The sequence below is a fragment of the Callithrix jacchus genome, chromosome 7 (genome assembly GCF_049354715.1).
Source record: "Callithrix jacchus isolate 240 chromosome 7, calJac240_pri, whole genome shotgun sequence".
NCBI lineage: Eukaryota > Metazoa > Chordata > Mammalia > Primates > Cebidae > Callithrix > Callithrix jacchus.
In genome coordinates, this window is record NC_133508.1 from 116165047 (window position 1) to 116190921 (window position 25875).

The following is a 25875-nucleotide window of genomic DNA, read 5'->3' on the forward strand; positions in this document are numbered from 1 at the left end:
TGGACACAAAGAGGGGAACAACACACACTGGGAGCTACTTGAGGGTGGGGGGTGAGAGGAGGGAGAGGATTAGGAAAAATCACCAATGGGTACTAAGCTTATTATCTGGGTGAAGAAATAATCTGTACAAAAAAACCGCATGACACAAGTTTACTTATATAACAAACCTGCACATGTACCCCTGAACTTAAAATAAAAGTTAAATAAAATAAGAACAAACACATTATAAATTAAAATAAAACCTCTTACTATTGTTCTTAATACTCACATCTTAGTAGGGATAGCAAGGGGCTTACTATAATAGTGGAGGAGAAGAAATAGATGAGTTTATTTATGGAGGTAAAACATTGTTTAGTAGTTAAGGACAATCTAGACTAACAAGTGATTAATCTATTTTAAAAAGTTGATTCTTGAATACTGTGAATAATGATGATACTTCAGTTGATGTCCAGTATTGCCTGGTTTACAATGCTAACTACTTCTTGCTTTGTCCTTTGTTCTCCCTCAAAAGGAACCTGGTATGCTTAAAAGGGCTGCTTGCTTTAGTTTACACTTGGAATCCTCTGCACATTCACAATCATATGTAGCAGAATCTGCTTCTTGTCACATCCACAAACAAGGTCCTCCATCTTAATGAAGACTTTTGAATGACTGTGAAAGTCATAGTGATCTCTCCATATCTCACCAGTATCACTTATATTTAATTATGTACTATTATTTATCATATGTGTTGTGTTTTTTCCCCTCATTCCTATTGTAGTGGGCAGAAAATATTTCTTACATTTTCTTTGTCTTTCTATTCTGTCCAGATCACCCAACTAACATGGTGAACTTAATCGTATGGTTTGGGTCCTTACCTAGCAGAATATTCTAAAGCATAGAATGACAAATTCCTAATCAGTAGCTCATTGCCATCCCAAAAATGGCAAGTGGTGATAGATTTTGAACATCTGAACTCAATTTAAACAGGAATCTTGTCTGGGCGTGATGGCTTATGCCTGTAATCACAACACTTTGGGAAGCTGAGGTGGGCAGATCATAAGGTCAGGCATTCGAGACCAGCCTGGCCAATAAGGTGAAACCCTGTCTCTACTAAAAATACAAAAATTAGCTGGGCGTGGTAGTGTGCACCTGTAGTCCCAACTACTCAGGAGGCTGAGGCAAGAGAATTGCTTGAATCCAGGAGGCAGAGATTGCAGTGAGCCAGTGAGCCGAGATCATGCCACTGCACTACACCCCAGCCTGGGTAACAGAGCGAGACTCCGCCTTTAAAAAAAAAAAAAAAAGAAAAAAAGAAAAAGAAAAAAGAAATCTCTACTTCATAAAGTAGAGATTTTTTTGGTGACATAAAAGTTACTTTTTTGTTTTTAATGTCAGGGGCTGACTTAAATTTACATGCCATAGCTTTTAGTAATTTTAGATTTTAAAAAATCTGGTGTTTACTTCTTTTTCTTTTCCAGATACTTGAAGCATATGTGTTTGCATAGGGGCAGCGTAGTTTGTTCTGAGATACTGGTCTTCTACTGCTAAGGCTCCACAACTCTGCACTTGGGTAGAAGGGCCCGACCACCTGTTGTTATGGGGGAGCTTCATGATATCGTCTTGCTTTAGTTCTTATCACCATTGCCAGTCTTGGCTTAAGAGACAGTCTTTGCTTTGATGGTGTGTATAATTTACTTGATGTTTGTGGCATTTCATTTCCACCTCTGTCTTTCTATTCTTCAAAGATGGATATCCATATGTCCATTCAATCCATTCTCTTCATTGTATATGTCTTCACTTGATTTAGGCAGCCCTGAGGCTTCTTTCCATTTCTCCAACTTATCTGTGCTTATAGAATAGCTCAAGTCATTGTGTACTGCTCCATCATTTTATTACTAGGCACACTATATAATAATCTTTTCTGTCCCTGCTATTGAAGAATATTCCAGTAAGCACATAGCCTGCAGGAAACTCCAAACAAAAGCAGGTGCTAGTCTCTAGGTTCACATTTGGCTCCAAATCAGGGGATATATGCCAAACTGTCATAAAAAGTGTTCACCATAATCTAATATTCTTATATACCAGGGATAAATGAAAACTCTACAGTCATTCTAGCAATGTGAGATCAGGGTGATAATTTTACTCTTACTATTTTGATTCCATGCCCTGCAAACTTTTTTGAGGAGTCCTTCACATCCTGTTTTCAGGGTAGAAGAAAACACTATCACTTTTTCTCATTCATAGGGAAAAAAAACAAAAACAAAAACAAAACCCTTCCAACAGAGAACACTGTCCTCCCCTAAAGGCCAAGCCCTCCTAATTCTGGGCTGTCACCCATTGAGCTGCCTTCTCTAGTCCTCTCAAGGGGCTATAGCCAGTCTTTCTTTTTCAATGTAAGACCCATAGGAAGAGTCAGGTCTAATCTGTTGATGGCTCTTTTTTAAATGTTTGGTGTTCAATATCTCTTTGACTTTATCTTTGAACTAGATACTATTCTTGGGCAACAGGAAAAATGTCATTTAACATTGTGTTATGCAACTGAATAACAACAGAAATATGCATGCATTAGCACAGGAGAACAAAGATAACTGGAGTAAATTAATTCACTTTGATTTAATACTTAAGAATTTTTTAGTATTTAAAAAGGATACTATAAAAGATAAAAAATATTTAATTTTAGAGTAAAACTGAGGGGCGTCACTCATTTTTTTAAGTAGGCTGACCCTTTGGTTAACCTGGAAATGATTATACCGAGGCTGTATAGAAGATAAATTGGTTCATTAACTCCAGACTAGAACAACGTGACACTGTTCATTTAGACTTCTAGAAAAGTTTGCAGCACTCATTTTTAAATAAGCTCATCTAAATTCTCTATATCTTACTATAAAATAATCCAAATTAGCTTTACATGGGCAACTATTAAAAACTATTTCAAAGAATTCTTCCCCTTTCTTATTTTAGAGAAGTATGCTCCAGATTTAGTTGTTTCAGTATAATTCCTATCATGCTACTTTTCTTCTAAACAGTAAGAGTCATTGTTCCACAGACCTTTCACTGGTGTACAAAACAATGTCAAAGATGGATTTTTCTACGGTGAGAAAATCAGTAAAATTAGGATATGTAGAATATGTCTTCACATGAAATACTCATATCAGAGTAACCCATAAAAATATGTGAGTGGGACACCATTTTATATTCTTATGTGGATTAAAAACTTTGGAGTTAGAATAAGTTAACTCAAATTGTTTTAGCTTAAATCTGGCTCATGGATTTTCTTATATAAAATATTGTTTGACTTATTGTGAGAATTACAAATGCATTTTTGTGATGAGTAGAAAGTGTAGTTTGTGAATGCACTTGGTTTCACTCACACCATTGCAAAATACAGCTTGATGAAAATTATCTGCTTTGTATTTCAAGTCCTTTTCTACTTAGCAGTACCCTCATAACCATAAAAAACTCAAAGGAGAAAGGAAAAGAGAAAAAGAAATTCAAAAAGATGGCTAGCTTATGGTCAAAACATATGGAACAAAATTGTCCAAAATATCGCCATAACTTCTCTACTGATAATTCATTCCACTCTAGAGTCTTGTCAGGCCTCCCAGATTCATTGACAGACTATTATATTCAGAAAGACTGTTGAAAACTTTCAGCACTTAGAAATGCTCTTGAGATATATATATATATATATATATATATATGTCTTTATTTAGAATGGAACATATAATGCCTGCCAAATTTGTAGGTTTGAAACCACTTCCAATAAGAATTAAAAGGCCCTCTTCCTTGCTGAAATAGGACTATCAATATATGAGTTGTCTGTTCATGAGAAATAGTGGGTTCTTGTCTCTGATGTTGTAATTTAGTTTAAAATCACTTTATGATGACAGGGTACATAAAGATGATAAAACTATAAAGATGACAGTCTAATCTTCAAAGATGACCGATCATCGATAAAAGATTAAATAACATAAACATCTAAAATGCCAGATTATCAGCTGTTTGGCACATTCTCTGTATTGTAGTATGCCAGGGTATTACTGATAAGTGAAAAATGCTTTTTCCTCTATGTTATGCAGAAATCTATCCTCCATCAAGAGGAGCAAATGAATTGTAATAGCTTTGAATTTACAAGATACACATATATTTTTCGATTACAATATATGTAAAATGCTGATAAGTGATATACTGTAAAATACTTCTTTTTTTTTTAGAATAACACCTTATTGCTACAAATTTTAAGCACCCTATAATCACCACGTTTTGGAATTGTAATGACAATTTTGTATATACATACAAGAATGATTAGGCATGCTGGTCCTATAAAACTCCAAATAAAGTTGTTTTCGGTGCTAAGCCAACATCTGAAAAGTAAATAAAAGATAAAACCTATAAATACGTTTGTATGTACTTTAACAAAGCAAAATTATCAAAGATATGAGAAGCACATTCAATATTGTATTTGAAATGCTCATTAAATCATTTTAACTTACACTTTGGTTGTGCCATAATATCTGTATCCTAGTGCTGCTGAAAATCCGACTACCACGGCTGGGCTTAGGTAGCCAAAGATATAAAAATTCTTGTGCAAAAATCCCTTGTTGTAGATGACTCCCGCAACAATGAGATAGAGATATATGCCTTCAATGCACATCCATGCAAAAGCAGCTAAAAAGAAGTAATGTAGCAGTCCAGCGATGATTGAACAGAAGAGCTAGATAGAAATCAATGAAAAAAAAAAGCCATTGGCAGTGTTTGTTTTAAAATTATCATAACATACAATCTCAACTTTCATTATACTATAAAGTATGCCACTTTATATGATGATTGATCTTATTAAAATATTCCTGTCATGTCAGTTCTTAAAGAACTAGTTTTAGCTGATTTAGAAAAGCAAAAACTGTGCTTCAGCAACAAGAAATATCAACCAATCTTGTGATAGAACTAAGTTGTTGTTTTTGTCCAGAGGTTTATAACTTTTATATATTTATGTAATGTGATAAACTGGATTATTCACATGTAAACCATGGTATCTTGGTGAATATGTTAGGATTTAAGTTGATTTCTGTTTTGGAGATACCTCTGTTTTCCTTTATTTTATTCATTCTCGAAGAATAAAAATTACTTACGATACTCTGCTAAACCAAATAAAATTAATATCTTAGGTGACAAAGATAAAATTGACAAAAGAGACTAATAATGTATTTCATCAGAATATCCATTATAGAATTACTTCAAATTGTTAAGATTCTCATGTAAATTTGAGATGACTTTCATTTAAACATTCTTTTCAGTGTTTATTTCACAACTAGAACTGAAGTTAGACCTATAAGAAATAACAGAAAATGAAGTAGTTACACGTTCACATACTAATAGAACATATATACTTACATACCTATCCCATTAAAAAAAAGAATATAATTCAAAATTAATGAGATGACATACTAAAATATGTTAGAGAGTATTCTATAAGGCTGGGGAACAGAAAGATCATTGGTAATTAAAATTTGGAAATCACTTTAGCAAGGAAGTGAGATTTGAGATATGACTGGAAAAATGGAAAACATTTAGTAGGTGAAAGAGTTGAAAGTAAACACTAGAAGGAGTAGTTTTGAGTGAAGATAATGGTGGGAGGTAACTAAAAGAGAAACTTGGCATTGGAGAATAGTGGAAGATACATAAAATTGAAAAGTGTTACGAATACCACTGCAAAACATAAAAACAGGTAAGAGTTTATAGGCTAGTGTATACTGTTTAAAGTAGACACTTTTTTGCCATCTACTTCTGAAGAAAACCTTACTAAGTGATTGTTGGTTTCAGGCTTCCACACTAAGTGTGGAAATATGGAGGCAATTTCACTTTTTGTGGTCACAAGTATGGACTTCCCCAATCTCCAACTGTAAGGAATGCAACTGGCCTAGGCTACAGCTTCAGCCATAGGAAATCCACTGCTGCTCTCACTTCCCATAGGCTGCTGCTAGCCCATGAGTGAGCACAGTAGGGTTACTGCTGTAAGAGACAAAGGATTCCTCTTACAAAGGACTCCTGCTCCTGAGACAAAGGATTCCTTTGACAAGTAACTTTGGTTTGAGAACTTCCCAGAGGACTTCTTGACACTTGTGCTGACCTTTCCTTAAAACTGCACTACTGTGGGGAATGCTTTTGCCCACTCTCCTTTTCTCCCCCTCAGGGTCATACCTGAATCTTGGTCTGATAGCTCTCCAAGACTCTCTCTTCCCATTTGCTCTCACCAGCAATCGCGTGAATAAATCTATTTCATGTTTAACCCTATCTGAACACCTGCTTCTAGGAGGACCCAGACCACCACAATATGAAACCATTTGGGAAGGTTCAAAATCAATAATCTTGGGAAATGGGAAGTTAGAAAAGGTACTTGGTAGAAACAGTTTATCACATTTCACCTATAAATCCTCACTGCATTATGTTCAGTCCCTATTCTAAGATAAACTTTATTTTTAATTCTCCCTCTCCTTGGTCTTTGTTTAACATTCATTTAAAAACAAAACAGAAAAAAAGTATTTATTCAGTTTGTTGCAAAGTTTTAATTTGTCCCAATAATTCATCATAATGAGGGACATTTTTGCTGAAGGGACTTGATAAGTAGTTTGCTTAGCTATGTCAGTATTATCAAACTTAGAAAGGATAGCCGAAGAACAAATGAGTATGCTTGCCCCATTAAACCCTAAATTACAATTAATGTTTCTATGACATATATATTTAAGAAAGTACAAATAGCATGGGACAAAAATAGAGATTAGGGTGCCTACATACCTTATTAGTACTTGTATTTATCCCAACAAGAAAAACAAGTTCAGCAAGAAATAGGCTACAGCAAAGATTTTTGTGAATTGTTGTCCTGGTGCTTTGAATTTCACTGAAGAACCAGAAGGTAAAAATGCATATGGAAAGGCAAATCAGTGAAATAATTATTCCTAGTTGAGTGATCCTTGTAAGAATATTATGATCCTTAGTACCCTAAGGGAAAATAATAATAAAGCTGTTAAAAGAATAACTCAGTAATTTGTCAAAGGAGCTACAACATATAATGAACTTCCGTTTTTGGTGAAACATTAATCAAAATATTCATAAAATGTAAAAATATAAATGTGCATTTAGATGAGAAAAATTTTGTACCTCTGAAAATCCTTAATATCCACATAAATCTAATGTAAATCATGTAGCACTTTAACAGTTCTGTAATTGGTGATTTTTTTCTAGGCATAGTATTAGTATTAGTATATGGTTTAACAATGTTATCATCATTAATTTCATTACATTAGAAAGCCAATTTATTATTGTAATGTGAAAATGGTTAATTAAAACAGATTTATCAGTGGTAAGACTAAGTCTCATGTCTATGCAGTGATTCATCTAAAACACATGAAACAAAGGTGTTAGCAGTGTTGAACATAAGAATTCTCAAGTAATATTGTTCAGAAATTTTGAAATATAAAATGTTGGTTTTATTCTAACTGGATGAATACTTATGTTTATAAACAGAATAGATGTTTACTTGCTTAAGCTCAGGAAAAGAATCATCTTTAGGACTGACATTATGTTTAGGCAGATTTGTTTGGTTACTTGATATATTTAATGAAAGATTATAAATAAATCTAATGGAGATTATGGCACAGAGCTATAAAATAAGAAATGATGTAATCAATATATAACGTAAACAAGATATTACAAAAGTAAAATACGTATTATGAAACTAGTCACCTTAGAGAGATTCTTCATGTTTAAAAATCTTGTGGGGATCTACATTGCTAAAATCATGATGTTAGCTATGAGTGTGCTAACACTTATTGACCAACTGTCAAATATTTTCAGGAGCTTTGTCATGAGTAAAAATAAACTGTAATCACAGAAAAAGGAGTATAAATTCCATGATACTTTAAAATGGACAAATGACTCTTGAAAGCAGCATTACAATTGAATTTAACATGTAATCTACCAGATATTACAGACTAGATAACTCTTAGGCTAGGAATAATCTTAAATGCATACTAGACATGTTCTAGAAGATAGGTAGGAAAACAGACAGAAAGAGAGATCCAGTTGGGGTTTTATCTCTTATACTAAATGTGCTATTTAAACCCAAGAAAAATATATTAAAAAATTAAGTATTGTCTTGAATGACATGGATAAAAAACAGAAAAAGGAACATAGATAGGCAGATTTATAACTATGAAGGGGAAAATTCTCTTACAATGGAAGAGCCAGAAGACATCAAAATTGCAAAATGTGTCAGGTGATTACAGTGGCATGAGGTGTGGGTCTCATTTGAGTATGTCAGCTCACAGCCCTCTGAAGACCAGCTGCCATTCATGGTATCAGGTGAGTAATCCCAAAAGGCACATAGACTCCTATACCTATCTGTCGTCTGAAAAAAAGACATTTTACTAATGAAAAAAAGAGAGAAAAGTTACATATATAGTATTGCTTCTGTCATATTTAAGATACCTTTAATGTGATTGAAACAATGCCTTAACAGTGAAACACAGAATAAATTCTAATAAATAAAGGCTGCTACATGAAGAATGGAAATTTAAATTGCAACAATGCTATATTTTATCAGTCTTGTCTTACAAACCTGTGAAAATTTTTATTAAAGGAAATCATTCATATGTCATTTACCACAGTGCATAATTATCATATACATCTTTATTCAGTAAATATTTGTTGAGTATTTACTAGATATTTGTCATTAATCCAGGTATTAAAAATACAACACCGAACAAAACAGAAGAAAACGTTTACATTGTTGACATTACATTCTAGTCAGAGATGAAACATTATTCCATGAGAAAAATAACTAGAAAGTGAGAGGGAGAGTTGTTCAAAGAGGCTTCTCCTGGGAGATTATGTCTAAGTAGGTATTTCAATGAAGTGAAGGGTAGGTCCAACAGACTTGGGAATAGAGGACTCCAAACAGTTGGAATTGCAAATGGACAAGCTCTGAAGTCAGACTGACCAGAGGTATTCCAGAATCTTCTAGAAGCCAGTTAAGTTACAGCACAGTGAATGAGGTAAAGAATAGTGAAGACAAGATCAGATAAAAGACATGGGACAGATCATATCACAGACAGGCTGTGTGATAGTTACTCAATAAACAGTGGAGTTCTCCTCACGATACTTTTATATTAATTAATCATAGGATTATACCTACTGTATGATTTAATAATTCATAAACAAAATGTTGAACTTGCAGAAATAAAAGCTATTTACAGTTATATAACAGGTTACAGTTAACTATGTACTTGCTTGCTTCTTTTGCTTAGTTTGACTCTCATAAGCATCCTCTGAGAGAAATACTATGTTAAGAGGCCAAGAGATGTGATTTTAAGATGTATTTAAGACTAAATATTGATAAATAGATTAATATAGAATCAAACTCAAAATTTCAGACAACTATTTGTTAAAGAAAACATGTCTTGAGTGTCAAATGTACCATGTATACTGTTCAAGGAGTGGGGATTATCAGTTAAGAAGACCATCAGCTCTTCAAGGATCAGAGAAACTCAGATGATTTTAGATACAATAAGATAATTGTTTTGATGGGATAGATACTAAATATAACCCTTAGGTCAACAGTTGGAGCTCTGACAAAAACAGTGTGAATTTGCCTGCAATGAGTCTGGAAAGATAGCTGAGTTAAAATTTGAGAGATTACTAGAAGTTTTTCAAGGAGGTCAAGCTATACTAAGAAAATTGAAATTCTTTTAATTTCTCAAAAAGACCCTGAGAAGTGCCTAATTCTAGGAAAGCAAGTGACTCTAGAATTGAGGAACCAGACTGAGTTGTGATTGTCGGCATCATTCAAAAACACAGTTAAGTAAGGTTCTGTTTACACGCTGATTTCCCACCATCTCCTACCACATTTTCTTAATTTTCCTAATACTTTCAACCAGACTTCTGTCTGGACTAGATAGGAAAGAAAAAAGTTTCTTCCTGGGAAACTGATTGGTCAGAAATAAACTGCTTTTGGATACTGACATCCAGGATCTTCCAATGCCATGACCGACCAGAAGCCTGCCTGATGAAAACTCCAGTGAAGTGCACCACTGCCACAAGGCCATGAGAGCACACCGTGTCTCATTATGAAACTGGTAAAGTGGGTTTTTCTTGGCAACTCTCTAGCTGCCAAAACATTCCACTGATAAAAACCAGAAAAACCATCAGATCATGTCAAGGAACAGTGTTTGGTGTTTAGTTTTAAAAGTGTCTTTTGCACTTAGCATCTAAAGAAGTCTAAGTGTAGCTTCCATTATTAAACAATTTCATACCTTCTTTTTCCCTCAATATAATGCTTATATTTTCTATACATTTAGTTTTTCTCTTCCTTAGATTTTTTTATTTAGCAGTGACATGTTTGTATTGTGTGTAAGCCAATATATTCTTTTTGTTTACAAAGCTCCTTCTCCTCCCATAATAATGCAAATATCACTGCTCAACTTCAAGGTACTTCAAATGGAGCTTCAGAAGTACTTGCATCATGTACTAGAACTGAAATTCTGTTGACAGTTTAAGATAACATCAGTTTTTAAATGGTAGCAAATCACCCGTGATTTTGAGTTGTCCCCATTCATTTTTAACTAAAATAGTTAAATAGTTGGTTAGTTCTACTCATGCTTTTTATTGTATATCTTTAATTATATATGAATCTGAAAAATGATTTAGAATACAAATAAAAGAGTACAATGGTCTCCACTAATTTCTCTACGAATATTGTAAATTTTGCTATGATTTTCTTTTAATCAATCCCTTAATCCCGAATCCCTTCAAATACTATTTAAAATGACAAGTATTAAGGAAACACCTCACTTATTATACAAGTGACATTTATTTCTCTGATTGTGATACTTTTTAATAAGTCATTCTTTGAAACTATGGATACTTTGAAAATAGACAGTGTACTTAAAAATAAAACTAAAATATTGCTTAATTCCAGAGAATCAAATTAATAATTTTCTCGGTATTAATTGGAATGTTTAAAGAGCCCTGAAAGTAAAAAATATTTTATGGAAAAATTAGTTAAAGCTACTTCATTCTTTTAATTTCAAATCTGTATTTTCAAACTCACGAATTCAGATAATTTAAGGGACACAACGAAAAACAGTTCACTTCTTTAAGTCACAATCATAGCCAATAACTACCAGAAAAACAACTTACCTTTTGGTGACTTAATGTAAATGTTATTTTTTCAAGTTCATATAATGTAGGTGGGTTTGAGCTCATTGAGACTGAAATTACTGAAGAGATGACTTTTTCCTCCTCTTCAGAATTATTATGATTTTGAGGTTTCGATGAGAAGTTGTCAGATGACGAAAACAAACGACCAATACTCTTATAATATAAAAATGCAACTGCAACATTGCCTATCAATCAAATAAGAATATTTAGTGAAATTCTTATAAAACAAAGTGTATTTAGACTCTGAAGATAAACATAAAAATTGAACAGACATTTTACATTAGGGAGTTAGACAAATACCGAGATACTGAAACATGAACCACAATAAGCCCATGCCTGCATTATTAATCCTTATTAAGACATATTCTCTGACCTCTAGGATTTGAAGGTAATCATGAATTATCACAGGCTGAGTCAAGAAAATTTAGAGTTGAAGGAGTTGTAACATGTCACTGAAGTTCAAGCTTATGCCCACTAAAATGGTTTCTATTTAATATTGATAACATAATTATACAGTGTCAGGGAAGAAATTTATTTCCTTGAGAGGCAGCCATTTATCCATGTCCCCTAAAAATCCCCAAATGCAGTGCATTGGCATATAACCAAACAGCCCAAAATCAAAAATACAAGTATTAATATCATCCAAAAAAAGAACTGTAATAACAAAACTGGAAACCTCCATATCACAGGAGTAAGCAGAATTCTTTGGATATGATTGTGTGAGCTAGAAGTTGCCAATGTGTATTACTATTTATGTTTTCCATCTTAATCTAAAAAGGCACCTCAAGAGATATTGTTAAAGAGTTTCTGCACAGCAAAAGAAACTCTCATCAGAGTGACTAGGCAACCTACAGAATGGGAGAAAATTTTTGCAATCTACCTATCTGACAAAAGGGCTAATATCCAAAATCTACAAATAATTTAAACAAATTTACAAGAAAAAAACAGCCCCATTAAAAAGTGGGCAAAGGATATGTAGAGATACTTCTCAAAAGAAGACATTTATGCAGCCAACAAACTTATGAAGAAAATCACTGGTCATTAGAGAATGCAAATAAAAACCATAATGAGATACCACCTTATGCCAATTAGAATGGCAATCATTAAAAAGTCCAGAAACAACAGATGCTGGAGAGGATGTGAAGAAATAGAACTAATTTACACTGTTGGTGATAGTGTAAATTAGTTCAACCGTTGTGGAAGACAGTGAGGCAATTCCTCAAGGATCTATTTGACCCGGCAATCCCATTACTGGGTATATACCTAAAGGATTATAAATCATTCTACTATAAAGACACATTCACGCACATTTATTGCGGCACTGTTCACAATAGCCAAGACTTGGAATCAACCGAAATGCACATCGATGATAGACTGGATAAAGAAAATGTGGCACATGTACACCAGAGAATACTAAGCAGCCATAAAAAAGGACGAGTTCATGTCCTTTGCAGGGACACGAATTAAGCTGGAAACCATCATTCTCTGCAAACTAACACAAGAACAGAAAACCAAACACTGCATGTTCTCACTCATAAGTGGGAGTTGAACAATGAGAACACATGGATACATGGAGGGGAATATCACACACCAGGGCCTGTCAGGGGGTGGGGAGGCTAGAGGAAGGATAGCATTAAGACAAATACCTAATGCAGATGACGGGTTGATGGGTGCAGCAAACCACCATGGCACATGTATACCTATGTAACAAAACCTGCATGTTCTTCACAGGTACCCCAGAAGTTAAAGTATAATTGAAAAAACAAAAAACAAAAAACAAAAGATCCTTGAGGAATCCTAATAGGAAGCTTCAAAAACTTCATGGTGGGATATTACTGTGATAACCAGTTAGGAACCAAAATACTTAAAGTAATTAGTTTAATAGTCTGATAGTAAAGATAAAAGCTTACAATTAGATAATCTAGAAACCTTCTGAGTAAGAAAATGTTATATCAATTGAAAACAGCACTGACATTCAAATTATTGAAATTAAATCATTTAAAAAGTGATTAAAGGTGAATCTGGCTCTGTGATCTCTAGTTTTCATGTTGCTCTTGTTGTTGTTGGGCTTTATTAATGAAAAAGTCGGTTCACTGTAATTGGCCATATTTGGTTATTTAAAGTATATGAGCATTCAATATATGAGATGAAATCTTTTTTTAAAAAAGAGTCTAGCTAAACCCAGATATATTACATAAAGGATTTTCCTCAAGTGCCATATTAGAAAACTTATATTAGAGAAATTATGGCATTGTTGGACTAGTGAAATTATGACTCCAAAAGATGACAACTATCCCAGACTTTGCTACAAACAGACCAGGGCCTGAGGTAGGACTTGGATACCTGTTAGGTCAACATGACCAGGTCCAGTTGATGAACCATGTCGTGGGACAGTTGCATCTCAGGAGTTGTAATAGAGATGGTTCAAAATCTAATGAAGAATCAAAAATATAAGATAGATTTTTAAAATCTACTAGTTAACTGCTTTCCTTTGTGAAGAAAAATATTTATTTAAAACCAATTTTTGACTTTTGGTAAAGGGTGCCACAGAAAATCTTCCAAAATATCTTCTCACCTCCTTTAAAAACATATTGTCTCAGTATATATTTGTCCATTCCCAGGTTTTTCAATTTCAATTCCTGTGATTTCTCACTAATCTGAGGCTTGATCTAGCTTTGAATTTTCTTACCAAATCCATATCTTTTATAAAAAATTAGGGATTCATTCACTAATAAAGGATAGAAAAACCTGGAATAATTTGAAAAGATTAGATCATTTCCTAATAAGTTGTCATCCATCCTTCCTAATTTTTATTCTTTACAATGCTTATTTTAGTCTTTTTGCCCTAAGATCTTTTCTGTATCTGTTAACATTACCACATGTTTACCTGGAACCAGACATAGCCTTCAGTTCAGTTGATAGAACACACTTTTGAGCATTTACACAGTGCAATTAACTAGGCTAAGTTCTGGAGACTTTACTTTTGAATTAATACCTATATATATTTGTTTAAAGATTCCCATTCAATAGGTCTTCTTCATTCTTCCTATTTTGTTTTGTCGCTTCTAATTCTTTTGAATGACATTAATAGTTTTTATTACTGTGGTACAAGTATAAGTTGCCTTCCAAGATATTAAATGAAAACTACTGGGGTGGCAGGAGTCATGATTTTTCTTATGTTAAATCCCCAAATCAGTTTTTCCCACATACACGATGCAATGAACTCCTTAGAGAATCAGTGTTCTCAAACTGCTTTATTGCTACTTTAACTTGAGAATAACTAAAAACACATTCTCAATAGAGCTTCATATGCTGCCCTATTTTTTCACCTAAATGTTATGTCATAAGTAATTTGAAAATAAATATATGATAGCTCTTAACAAAAGTCTATTATCTTTTTATCATAAAGCCATAGATCAGAGCATAGAATCTTGTTCTGTTCATTCTCAAACTTTTCCTCCTTACTCTTCTAAAATTCAGTGTATAAAAAAATATTTAAAAATCCAAGGGCGAGGCACAGTGGCTCAGGTCCATAATCCCAACACTTTGGGAGGCTGAGGTGGGAGGATTGCTTGAGGCAGTAGTTCGAGACCAGCCTGGGCAATACGGCAAAACCATGTCTCTATAAAAAATAGTAAAATTAGCCGGGCATGGTGGCATGTGTCTTTGGTCCCAGCTACTTGGGAGGTTCAGGTGGGAGGATCACTGGAGCCCTGGGAGGTTGAGACTGCAGTGAGCCATGATCATGCCACTGTACATTAGCCTCAGCAACAGGGTGAGACCTTGTCTCAAAAATCAAAAAAATCCACTTGTGCTACATAGACCTCCTTTCTTCCTACCAATGGTACTATTTATGTTTTAAAAAAATGCATGTGTTTTATTAACTAAGTTTTTCAATACATTAATAAATACATGCATAACATTGAGAGGGTTTGTTCAATGTGTTAGATTTGTCCTTATTTTTAAGATACAACCTTGAGAAAAACACATCTTTTCACTCTCCTTTATTGAGAGCTAATATTATTGTCCCTTTCAAATGTCACTTTGTATGTGGGATCATTAAATATAACAAAGCTACCATACAATCAGACAAAATTTCTTCAAGGTATTAATTCCATGACAATTTCATTGTCTGTCACTATAATAGATATTTTCAGTGTCTTTTTCCAAACTTCCAAACAGTAGTCAAATTGTCTTTGAAATTTCAACTATTTAACACATTCTTTGGATTTGTTCCTAAATATAAAATGTATGCTTAGTTAATTAGAATATGATATAATGGAGTAAAAACCAAGGTTCAATGGCAGTATGGCTTAGTTATTTTTGTTTTATTTATGGCTATTTCCCACTTTTGTGTAGAACATGATAAGAAAGAATAGAGAAAATAACATGATAAAAACACATCTTTTTATAAAATAGTGTCTTTCCGTGAGACCATATGTATGTGGCTGTATATGTTTTTCATTCGTATTTATGACCATCCAAACATTCTTTGAAAATATTTTATAATTTGTATTTTCTCTAGGTAATATATTTTTACCTATATGGGAACAACAACAAAATTCTACTATCAGCAGAGTGTTATTCTAATGCATTGCACTAAAATAACAGATAAATGATTAAATTGAAATAGTAGCTACTTATTTGCTAGTTAGGTACAAAAGAAAGGCTGATTTATTTTTAAAGATTCAGCTTTTTGTGGTTCTGTAGTGTCTGCTAATGAGCATGGAACAAATCCATTAATTTTACATGTTAGTTACATCATTCATATAGGAAGGATATTCAGTTATTTAATCATTAATTTGCCTGTTAGTGTAATATTGGGGTTCAGGGTGCTCTCAGCTCCCCTGAGAGGACATTTCTACAGATTCTTGGTCTCCTGCCCTCTCAAGAATGAGAGAGGGGACCACAATGCAGTGCGCAGTAAATGCCGGACTCAAAAGTGTTTGTAGAAAGTGACTTATTTAAACAGAGAGAGAAACAGGAGAAGGAGAGAGCAAGAACCAGTTAACTCTCACACTGAGTGAGAGAATGCAGAAAGATGGAATCCAGGAGTGAAAAGCAGCTTCTATGAGAGTATTAGGGAATAGAGAGAGAGATGGAGTTTAGGAGGGGAAGACAGGCTTCCATGAGACAGTGTAGAAGGGGACACCAGAGGGGATATCCAGGAGAGAGAAATATGGCTTCCACAAAGGGAGTGTTCTTGGAAGGTGACCCAAACATGGAGTCCGAAGGGGTGTGGAAGAAGGGGACTTTAACCTGGGAGGAACCCCCACCTTCTCTAAGACCCCAGGCCAATGAAAGGAGTTCCTTAGAACTTCCGCTGGAGTAATTGACTCTTAGTTTCTTCCCACATGTGCGAAATTTAAATATAAACCGTTAACTCTCCCAGATGGAGAGAGATGGGAGGTGGGGTATGGCACTAGGAAGTTCTTGCCTTTAAAACTCCGCCCCCTGTGGACCTGGAAAGAACACATTCCATATTCCCTCATTAGTACCAGAACTAAATCAAACGTGAACTTTGATACAATTTTAAAAAAATGTTTAGTTGAAGAGTTTACTATATAAAGACTGAGAAATGACAAACTGAAAGAGAAATCTAAGCTTAAAAAATTTACTTTATCCCCAACCTAGCAAGACAGGCCAACAGGCAAATTCAGGAAACACAGAAAACACCTCTAAAATATTCCATGAGAAGATCAACCCCAAGAAACATAATCATCAGATTCTTCAAGGTCATAGTGAAGGAGAAAATGTTAAGGTCAGCCAAAGAGAGAGGCCAGGTTACCTCCAAAGGGAAGCCCATCAGAATAAGAATGGACCTCTCAGCAGATACCCTACAAGTCAGAAGAGATTGGGGGGCCAATATTCAACATTCTTAAAGAAAAGAATTTTTAACCCAGAATTTCACATCTAGCCAATCTAAGCTTCTAAGCTTCATAAGCGAAGAAGAAAAAAAAACCTTTCTTATAAACAAATGCTCAAGGATTTTGTCACCACCAGGCCTTCCTTGTAAGAACTCCTGAAAGAAGCACTAAATATGGAAAGGAAAAACCAGACCCAGACACTGCAAAACACACCAAAATATAAAGACCAAAGACACTATGAAGAGACTGCATCAATTAGAGTGCAAAATAACCAGACAGCATCATCATGACAAGATTAAATTCACACATAACAACACTAACCTTAAATGTAAATAGGCTAAATGCCCTAATTAAAAGGCATAGACTGGCAAATTGTATCAATAATCAAGACCCATTGGTGTGCTGTATTTGGGAAACCCATCTCATATGCAAAGATACACATATTCTCAAAATAAAGGGATGGAAGAAAATTAACCAAGCAAATGTGAAGAAAAAAAAGCAGGAGTTGCAATCCCATTCTCTGAAAAAACAGACTTTAAATCAACAAAGATCAAAAAGACAAAGAAGGACATTACATAATGGTAAAGGGATCAATTCAACCAGAAGAGCTAACTATCCTAAATATACTTGCACCCAATACAGGAGCACCCATATTCATAAAACAAGTTCTTAGGGAACTACGAAGAGACTTAGACTCCCATCCAATAATAGTGGGAGACCTTAACACCCCACTGTCCATGTTGACAAGACCTTAACACCCCACTGTCCATGATCAACAAGACAGAAAATAAACAAGGATATTTAGGACTAGAACTCAGTTCTGGATCAAGTGGACCTAATAGACATTTACAGAACTCTTCTCCCCAAAACAACAGAATATGCGTTCTTCTCAGTGCCAAACGGCACTTATTCTAAAATTGACTACATAATTGGAAGTAAAACACTCCTCAGCAAATCCAAAAGAAATGAAATCATAACAGTCTCTCATACTTCAGTGCAATCAAATTAGAACTTAGGATTAAGAAACTCACTCAAAATTGCACAATTATATGGAAGTTGAACAACCTGCTCCTGAATGACTACTGGGTAGTCATTTGCAATTGCTACAAAGAGAATAAAATACCTAGGAATATAGCTAAGATGGGATGTTAAGGACCTCTTCAAGGAGAACTACAAATCACTGCTCAAGGAAGTAAGAGAGGACACAAACAAATGGAAAAAAATTCCATGCTCATGCAGAGGAAGAATCAATATTGTGAAAATGGCCATATTGCCCAAAGTAATTTATAAATTCAATGCTATTCCCATCAAACTACCATTGAGATTCTTCATGGAATTAGGAAAAAAAAACTACTATAAATTTCATATGGAATAAAAGAAGATCCCATATAGCCAAGACAATCCTACGCAAAAAGAACAAAGCTAGAGGCATCATACTGCCTGACTTCAAACTATACTACAAAGCTGCAGTAATCAAAACAGCATAGTACTGGTACCAAAAAGAACAGAGACTTCAGAAATAACACCACACATCTACAACAATCTGATCTTTGATAAACCTGACCAAAAAAAAAGCAAAGGGGAATGGATCTCCTATTCAACAAATGGTTCTGGGAGAACTGACTAGCCACAGGCAGAAAACTGAAACTGGACCCCTTTCTTACACCATATATGAAAACTAACTCAAGATTGATTAAAGACTTAAATGTAAAACCCAAAACCATAAAAACCCTAGAAGAAATTCTAGCTAATACCATTCAGGACATAGGCATGGGCAAAAACTTCATGACGAAAACACCAAAAGCAGTTGCAAAAAAGCTGAAGTTGACAAATGAGATCTGATTAAACTAAAGAGCTTCTGCACAGCAAAAGAAACTATCATTGGAATGAACAGACAACCTATATAATGGGAGAAAACGTTTGCAATCTACCCATCTGACAAAGGTCTAATATCCAAAATCTACAAGGAACTTAAACAAATTGACAAGAAAAAAATCAAACAACCCCATCAAAAAGTTGGCAAAGGATATGAAGAGACACTTCTTAAAAGAATGCATTTATGCAGGCAACAAACATGAAAAAACGCTCGACATTACTGATCATTAGAGAAATGCAAATCCAAACCACAAGGAGATACCATCTCATGCCAGTCAGAAGGGAGATTATTAAAAAGTCAAGAAACAATAGATGCTGGCAAGGGAGAAATAGGAACCCTTTACACTGTTGGTGGGAGTGTAAATTAGTTCAACCACTGTGGAAGCCAGTGTGATGATTCCTCAAGGATTTAGAACCAGAGATATCATTTGACCCAGCAATCCTATTACTGGGTATGTACCCAAAGGATTATAAATCATTCTACTATAGAGAGACATGGCATACATATGTTTATCATAGCACTATTTACAATAGCAAAGCTGTGGAACCAACTCAATGTCTTTGCAGAGACATGGATGAAGCTGGACGCTATCATCCTCAACAAACTAACACAGGAACAGAAAGCTAAACAGTGCATTTTCTCACTCATAAGTGGGGATTGAACAATGTAAACATGTGAACACAGGAAGGGGACCATCACACACTAGGGCCTGTTGGCAGGTAGGGGGCAAGGGGAGGGAACTTAGAGGACAGGTCAGTAGCTGCAGCAAACCACCATGGCACATGTATACCTATATAACAAACCTGCACATTCTATGCATGTTTACCAGAACTTAAAGCAGAAATTAAAAAAAAAAAACTACTTGAAAAAAACCTACTCTTCTTCCTCACATAATCACAAATTTTGTCTCATGATGAAGAATATGATGGATACTGAAGAAAAATATTAAAGGAACTGCAAATATAGTCTCTTTGTTGTATAAGGAGTAGTAAAATCAGAGTTCTTTTGTATATTTTTATTAGAATCTCAAAAATATCAGACAGTAACAAAAGTTGGAGGTAAGACAAGGACCCAGATATTGTCAGCTAAAATTCTCCCCAGGTATTTATATCAGAATGGGAATCTCAAGTAAGTATACGAATATTCTGTATACTGTACAGACATCAAATATTTTTACAGGAAATCACACGTTACATGTATGTATGATATAATCAAATGCATGATAAGTATTTATTGCAAATTCAATGATATATTTTCTATTCAATTGTTAAAGTCCTACCATTTGAATCATATGCAGCTTTTCTCTTTGGAAGTATATTTATATAATCTCCATCCATATTCATATGAGGATGAATATGTTTCATGTTATATGAATCAAAAAAGAAAACTTTGAGAGCTGAAACAAAATCATTAAAATAAAAAAACTGAGATTAGTTTCATCAATGTACATCCATAAATATATTAGCTGGGAGACAATTTCATCCATTATTATCGTGTTTTAACTTATTTATAGCCAGTAGAATGAACACATTCTTAACATGTTTGGACAATATAATATATATGTTAAAAATCTGACTCAAGTTTCAATTTTCTAATTTCACTATGGCACTCATGGTTTAATTTAACCTTGGTTGAATTAAATAAAATATAATACGTGTATATAACCAAGGAAGCTATAAAATTGTGATTACTAAAGCAAAGACAAGCAACTACAATGTCTTATAGTATAGTGTCTATAACTTACTAATGAGTGACTTAATTAAACATTTGAGTAATAATTCCTTTGTCCTGCTGTATTATCACCATTTTCATGCAGAAACATTATAAAAATGTAGAGCACTTATATATTAGTCATAATGCTTGAAACCTTGATTTAGAGTACATGATGAATCCCGATCAGATTTTTGTAAATCTACTGTTGCACAGCAGAATGCTACCAAGAAAATGCAATAAAGATATATGCAATTATTATTTTAGCAAACTTATCTTGCTTCCTCAGAAAAACTTTATAGGCATCTTCAATTTGATATAAGGTTCTTAATATTTTAAGCATAAATTTGCATAAAGCAAGAAACATTTTAATTTGCTATGTTGATTGCTTTGTATTATCAACATGCAAAGGATTCCTAAATAGAAGTTTAAATATGTAACATCTGGCAGCATGGTGGCTCATGCCTGTAATCCCAACACTTTGGGAAGCCAAAGCAGGTGGATAGCCAGGGTTTTGGGACCAGTCTGAGCAACATGGTGAAACTCCGTCTCTACCAATAGAACAAAAATTTGCCAGGTGTGGTGCCACACGTCTGTAATCCCAGCAACTCAGGAGGCTGAGGCAGGAGAATTGCTTGAACCCAGGAGGTGGAGGTTGCAGTGAGCCGAGATCATACCACTGCACTCCAGCCTGGGTGACAGAGCCAGACTTTGTCTCAGTAAATAAATAAATAAATAAATAAACTATATCCAAAAGATCATTGGTCAAGATAGACCCTAATAAGTCATGAGATGTCGGACTCAAAATGACAAGAAGTAAGGTACTCTGTCCATTTAATTGCTGAGCAGTTTGGGAATCAGAAGAGGTGGAGGACATGACAGGAAGGAGACAACGCTTTTGTATTTATCCTTTATACTAGTACTTTATTCACATTGCTTTGCAATATGCATCCCCATTCATTTCTACACTGATAACATGGCTTTTAATTTTATCAATACTAGTTTCAACATCATGCCTCCTAACCCTCACCCCAACCTTTGAAAATGGCTTATATGGAAAACACTATTACTTTGAAATGAACCCTTGTTTCTTACCTATATCCGTTGAATTGGTATCAAACTGAGTGGTCTTTTGGAAGCTTTGGGATATCCCTAAGGTAGCTTGTTCAACAGTGTGCATGAGTTTTGTAAGATGAGTTCTCCTATGATTCACAGATAACTTGTCCCAAACTACAAATGTATCCCTTTGAACAAAATTATTCACGGTTTTTACAAATTCCTATTGAAAAAAAAGTATGTCTTTTAGAAGTGTTGAATCCTACACTAATCACAGATGAAAGGAAAAATTCAAAGCTCAATGATATTGAGTTAAAGCTGAACATACTTACAGTTAGAGTTGAATTAGAAAGAGTGTCATTGGTTGAGAGAGTGTTGTTCATGTAACCTAGCAATGAAGATGATTCAGCTAATATATCTATATACGTAATTATATCTGTTGGTGAAAGATCTGTCACAGAATTTCTATAGACTTCTTGCAGCAAAGCCATGGGTTCTTTTATAGGTCTGATCTGAGAAAAAAAATGAGTCCACATAAAGTAAACTACAACAGTTCTACTGGAGTTTTACAAGAATAAAACATACATTAAATTTATTCTGAGGTTAATTTTCTTGCTGTACACATAAATAATATCAGACTAATAAACCTAAACCATCACATGCATCGCTGAAACCTGAATTTATTTACAAGAGATTAGCAAATACCTTAAAAGCATTGACGTTACTTTAGAAAAGAAACAGAGCATGTTCGAATTAATAATTTTTAAAGATGAGCTTTCAAAATAACTTACTATTCTTCAATATAGAATTATACCATAGCCAATGAATCTACCTTAATAAACTCCTTAGTACTTATAAATATTGATATCCTAAGCAATAAATGATAATATTTTAAATTAGATTTTAATCAACCAGAAAAAGTATTTACAATGTGATTAAACAAAAATTTGGTTTAAACTGATAGTTGATTACTCATGTTAAGAATCACATTTTAAATCATATGATAATAATTTCATAAATGACCTACTTCATTTGCTCTTTGAAATGTTCACTTTGAGATACCTAATCTAGGTGCATTCAGTTATGTCTATTTAGAATGTGGGATGTGTCTAGAGTGAAATAATTTCTTTACTATTTTCTAATCAATTTTTTTGTGTAAAAAGAAATGTCTAACATATGGAGTAATGAAAATGTAGCATATTAAATACGTAAAATTCTTGAATAATTTGGGGAGTTTCATATTTACCCTATCTTTGATGCAAACATGTTGCTTAGATCTCTATATGTAAATGTTTTCAACTCCTTAACGTTTGACTACTGTTTACTCTTCTTGAAATGTGTGACACTGAAAGCATTGTAACTGAAACCAAAATGTCAAAATAAAATAAATTGTTAACTGTTCTACTTACCTTTGTTAAAGTTTTATTAATATTTGCAGTAATACAGACATTATCTAAATGGCAGTTTGCATTCACATTTTCTGTAGAAAAGGAAAATAGATTATACAGTAAGTTTAAAAAAGTTTTTTCCTAAGCAGATTATATCAATCCCAATGATCTTGCTCACTTATTTAAATATTAAAAGAACATTCTCTAACACCCGAATTCCCTCTTCAGTTTTAGAATGTACGATATTTTACAGAAAATGCAATAAAGGAGTTTTAAGGACCAGGGATGCTAGTTACATAAAATATGTTATCTACAATTTTGATTAAATAAAAAATAGGCTTTTATTTCTTTATTCCATAAAAGATAAAAAATACAGGCACATTTCTCGGAAGATGTAGCTCTATGACACTTCCCAACTGTGTACTACATATTTTAAGTAGTTCTTCGATCATACGTAAAATTTGATAATGTAATTTACCTTGGCAGTATGTGCCATCGTTAGGTGTGAACTGTGATTTTCCTGTGGATGTATGATAACCTTCTTTGCAGGAGCAGTTATATCCACCATTGACATTTTCACATACGGCGTGATCACCACAGACAAGTGATTCACTGCACTCATCTATATCTGGAAATATTAATATTTTCAAAAAATTTTGTTAGTGCTCATATGCTTGCTACTTTATTGAAAATAGTGTTACTTATAGTTAGCAGTTTCATGTCAAATTTTACAAGACAGCAAGAGAAATACTATCATTTAGACAATGGCAGAACAAACTTAGCTGCATATACTTTTTTTTTTTTTTTCTTTTCTGAGACAGATTCTCGCTCTATCGCTGGGTGCCAGGCTGGAGTGCAGTGGCACGACCTCAGCTCACTGCAACCTCTACTTCCTAGGTTCAAGCAATTCTCCTGCCTCAGCTTCCTGAGCAGCTGGGACTACAGGCACTGGCCACCATGCCCAGCTAATTTTTGTTTTTGTTTTGTTTTGTTTTGAGGCGAAGTTTCGCTCTTTACCCAGGCTGGAGTGCAATGGCGCGATCTCAGCTCACCGCAACCTCCGCCTCCTGGGTTCAGGCAATTCTCCTGCCTCAGCCACCTGAGTAGCTGGGATTACAGGCACGCACCACTATACCCAGCTAAGTTTTTGTATTTTTAGTAGAGACGGGGTTTCATCATGTTGGCCAGGATGGTCTCGATCTCCTGACCTCGTTATGCCCGCCTCAGCCTCCCAAAGTGCTGGGATTACAGGCGTGAGACACTGCGCCCAGCTGCTGCATATATTTTTTAACTTTAGGACCGCCAATCAATTTTCAATAGAGTATTTAAAATATTACTCATGGGCCAAACTCTCAAACTGCTTTCTGAATTGCATGATTAATCAACAAATTCATTACAGTAATTTCCACTATGGATGATAGAACATTTAGTCCTAATTTGACAAAGACCCAATTTAAGAAACACATTTAAACTTATTTGTTTTCTATTATTAAATGAAAATGATTTCAACAACACAGTGTAATCTGGAGGATAAAAGAATGACCTAATTTCTTTCCAAAGCTTCATTTTTACATGTAAGTTAACCTAAAAAACTAAGATGTAGCAGAATGTGTGCTTGAATTTCCTTTAAATTTTATTAGAACTTATTACTTTTGTTCAAGTTTTATTTCACTGTTGTTCTTAATACATATGTCATAGATAAAGTAATACATTAGACAGAATTAAGTCTTACATTCTCAAAAGCTATGTATTGAGGCTGTAATAAAGGTGATGGGCTTTAAGTCTATATAATATATATTCTTAATTAAAACTTTACTTACTACAGTGAAATATGCTTTACATTATAAGTACAGTATAAGTAACCTACCACTATAAAAAAAAGATTCTAAGAAAAACTGAAGAGTCTAGATCATTACCTTGAATTAACGCAAATATTTTTGTTTCTACCCCAGCTCTGACATCTTAAAGATACTTTCTGTTAAATTAATAAATGAACATTAGATTTATTTAAAACTAATATGGTGACATAATACTGTGTGCTGTAGAAAAAGGGTGAGTAGCCGGGCGCGGTGGCTCAAGCCTGTAATCCCAGCACTTTGGGAGGCCAAGGCAGGTGGATCACGAGGTCAAGAGATCGAGACCATCCTGGTTAACATGGTGAAACCCCGTCTCTACTAAAAATACAAAAAATTAGCTGGGCATGGTGGCACGTGCCTGTAATCCCAGCTACTCGGGAGGCTGAGGCAGGAGAATTGCCTGAACCCAGGATGCAGAGATTGCGGTGAGCTGAGATCGCGCCATTGCACTCCAGCCTGGGTAACAAGAGCAAAACTCCGTCTCAAAAAAAAAAAAAGAAAAAAGAAGAAGAGTGAGTAATAAGTCTAATTTAAAATATAATATACCTAGTTATCTTAAATGCAGCTGTTTCTAATTTCTCACTCAAAAATCCAACAAAGATCTAGAAAGCACATCCAAATTCACACCACCAAAATCAAAAATTAAAAGTGAGCTTCTTGCTAGAGTCTTAAAGAAAGTTCCATTCACCAGAAAGGTGATGGTACTAGAGTTAAGAGGGCAGTTAATGGCCCAGGCCTGAAAGGTTAGAAAACTCTTGTTCTTCTGACAAGCCTATATATTCATAATCTGTACTACCCAGCAATCTGAGAACACTACTTCTAAAGACGCAGAAATGCTCCTGTAGCACCCTCACCCCTCATCCTTTCATTTCTATTTGTATTCAGGAACTACCACTCCACAAAAATGAATGAACAGAAAATAAAGT

The 25875-nt window shown here is 34.3% G+C and overlaps 1 protein-coding gene across 2 annotated transcripts in view; it reads right to left on the reverse strand.

The window, feature by feature from the left end:
- The window catches only part of ADGRL4 (adhesion G protein-coupled receptor L4), a 121916-nt gene that overhangs the window by 24383 nt on the left and 71658 nt on the right, over positions 1–25875 (reverse strand). For both annotated transcript variants that reach the window (XR_013520532.1, XM_009001541.5), the window contains exons 4-13: positions 23572–23721; positions 23115–23185; positions 22038–22217; positions 21745–21928; positions 20219–20335; positions 11176–11381; positions 8213–8386; positions 6775–6978; positions 4476–4696; positions 4280–4346 (exon numbers count right to left, since the gene is read on the reverse strand). Coding sequence is in view for 1 of the 2 variants with exons in the window: in XM_009001541.5 (XP_008999789.1) it covers positions 4280–4346; positions 4476–4696; positions 6775–6978; positions 8213–8386; positions 11176–11381; positions 20219–20335; positions 21745–21928; positions 22038–22217; positions 23115–23185; positions 23572–23721 (1574 nt within the window). In the remaining variant the exon portion in view is untranslated. The remainder of the gene's footprint in view (positions 1–4279; positions 4347–4475; positions 4697–6774; positions 6979–8212; positions 8387–11175; positions 11382–20218; positions 20336–21744; positions 21929–22037; positions 22218–23114; positions 23186–23571; positions 23722–25875) is intronic.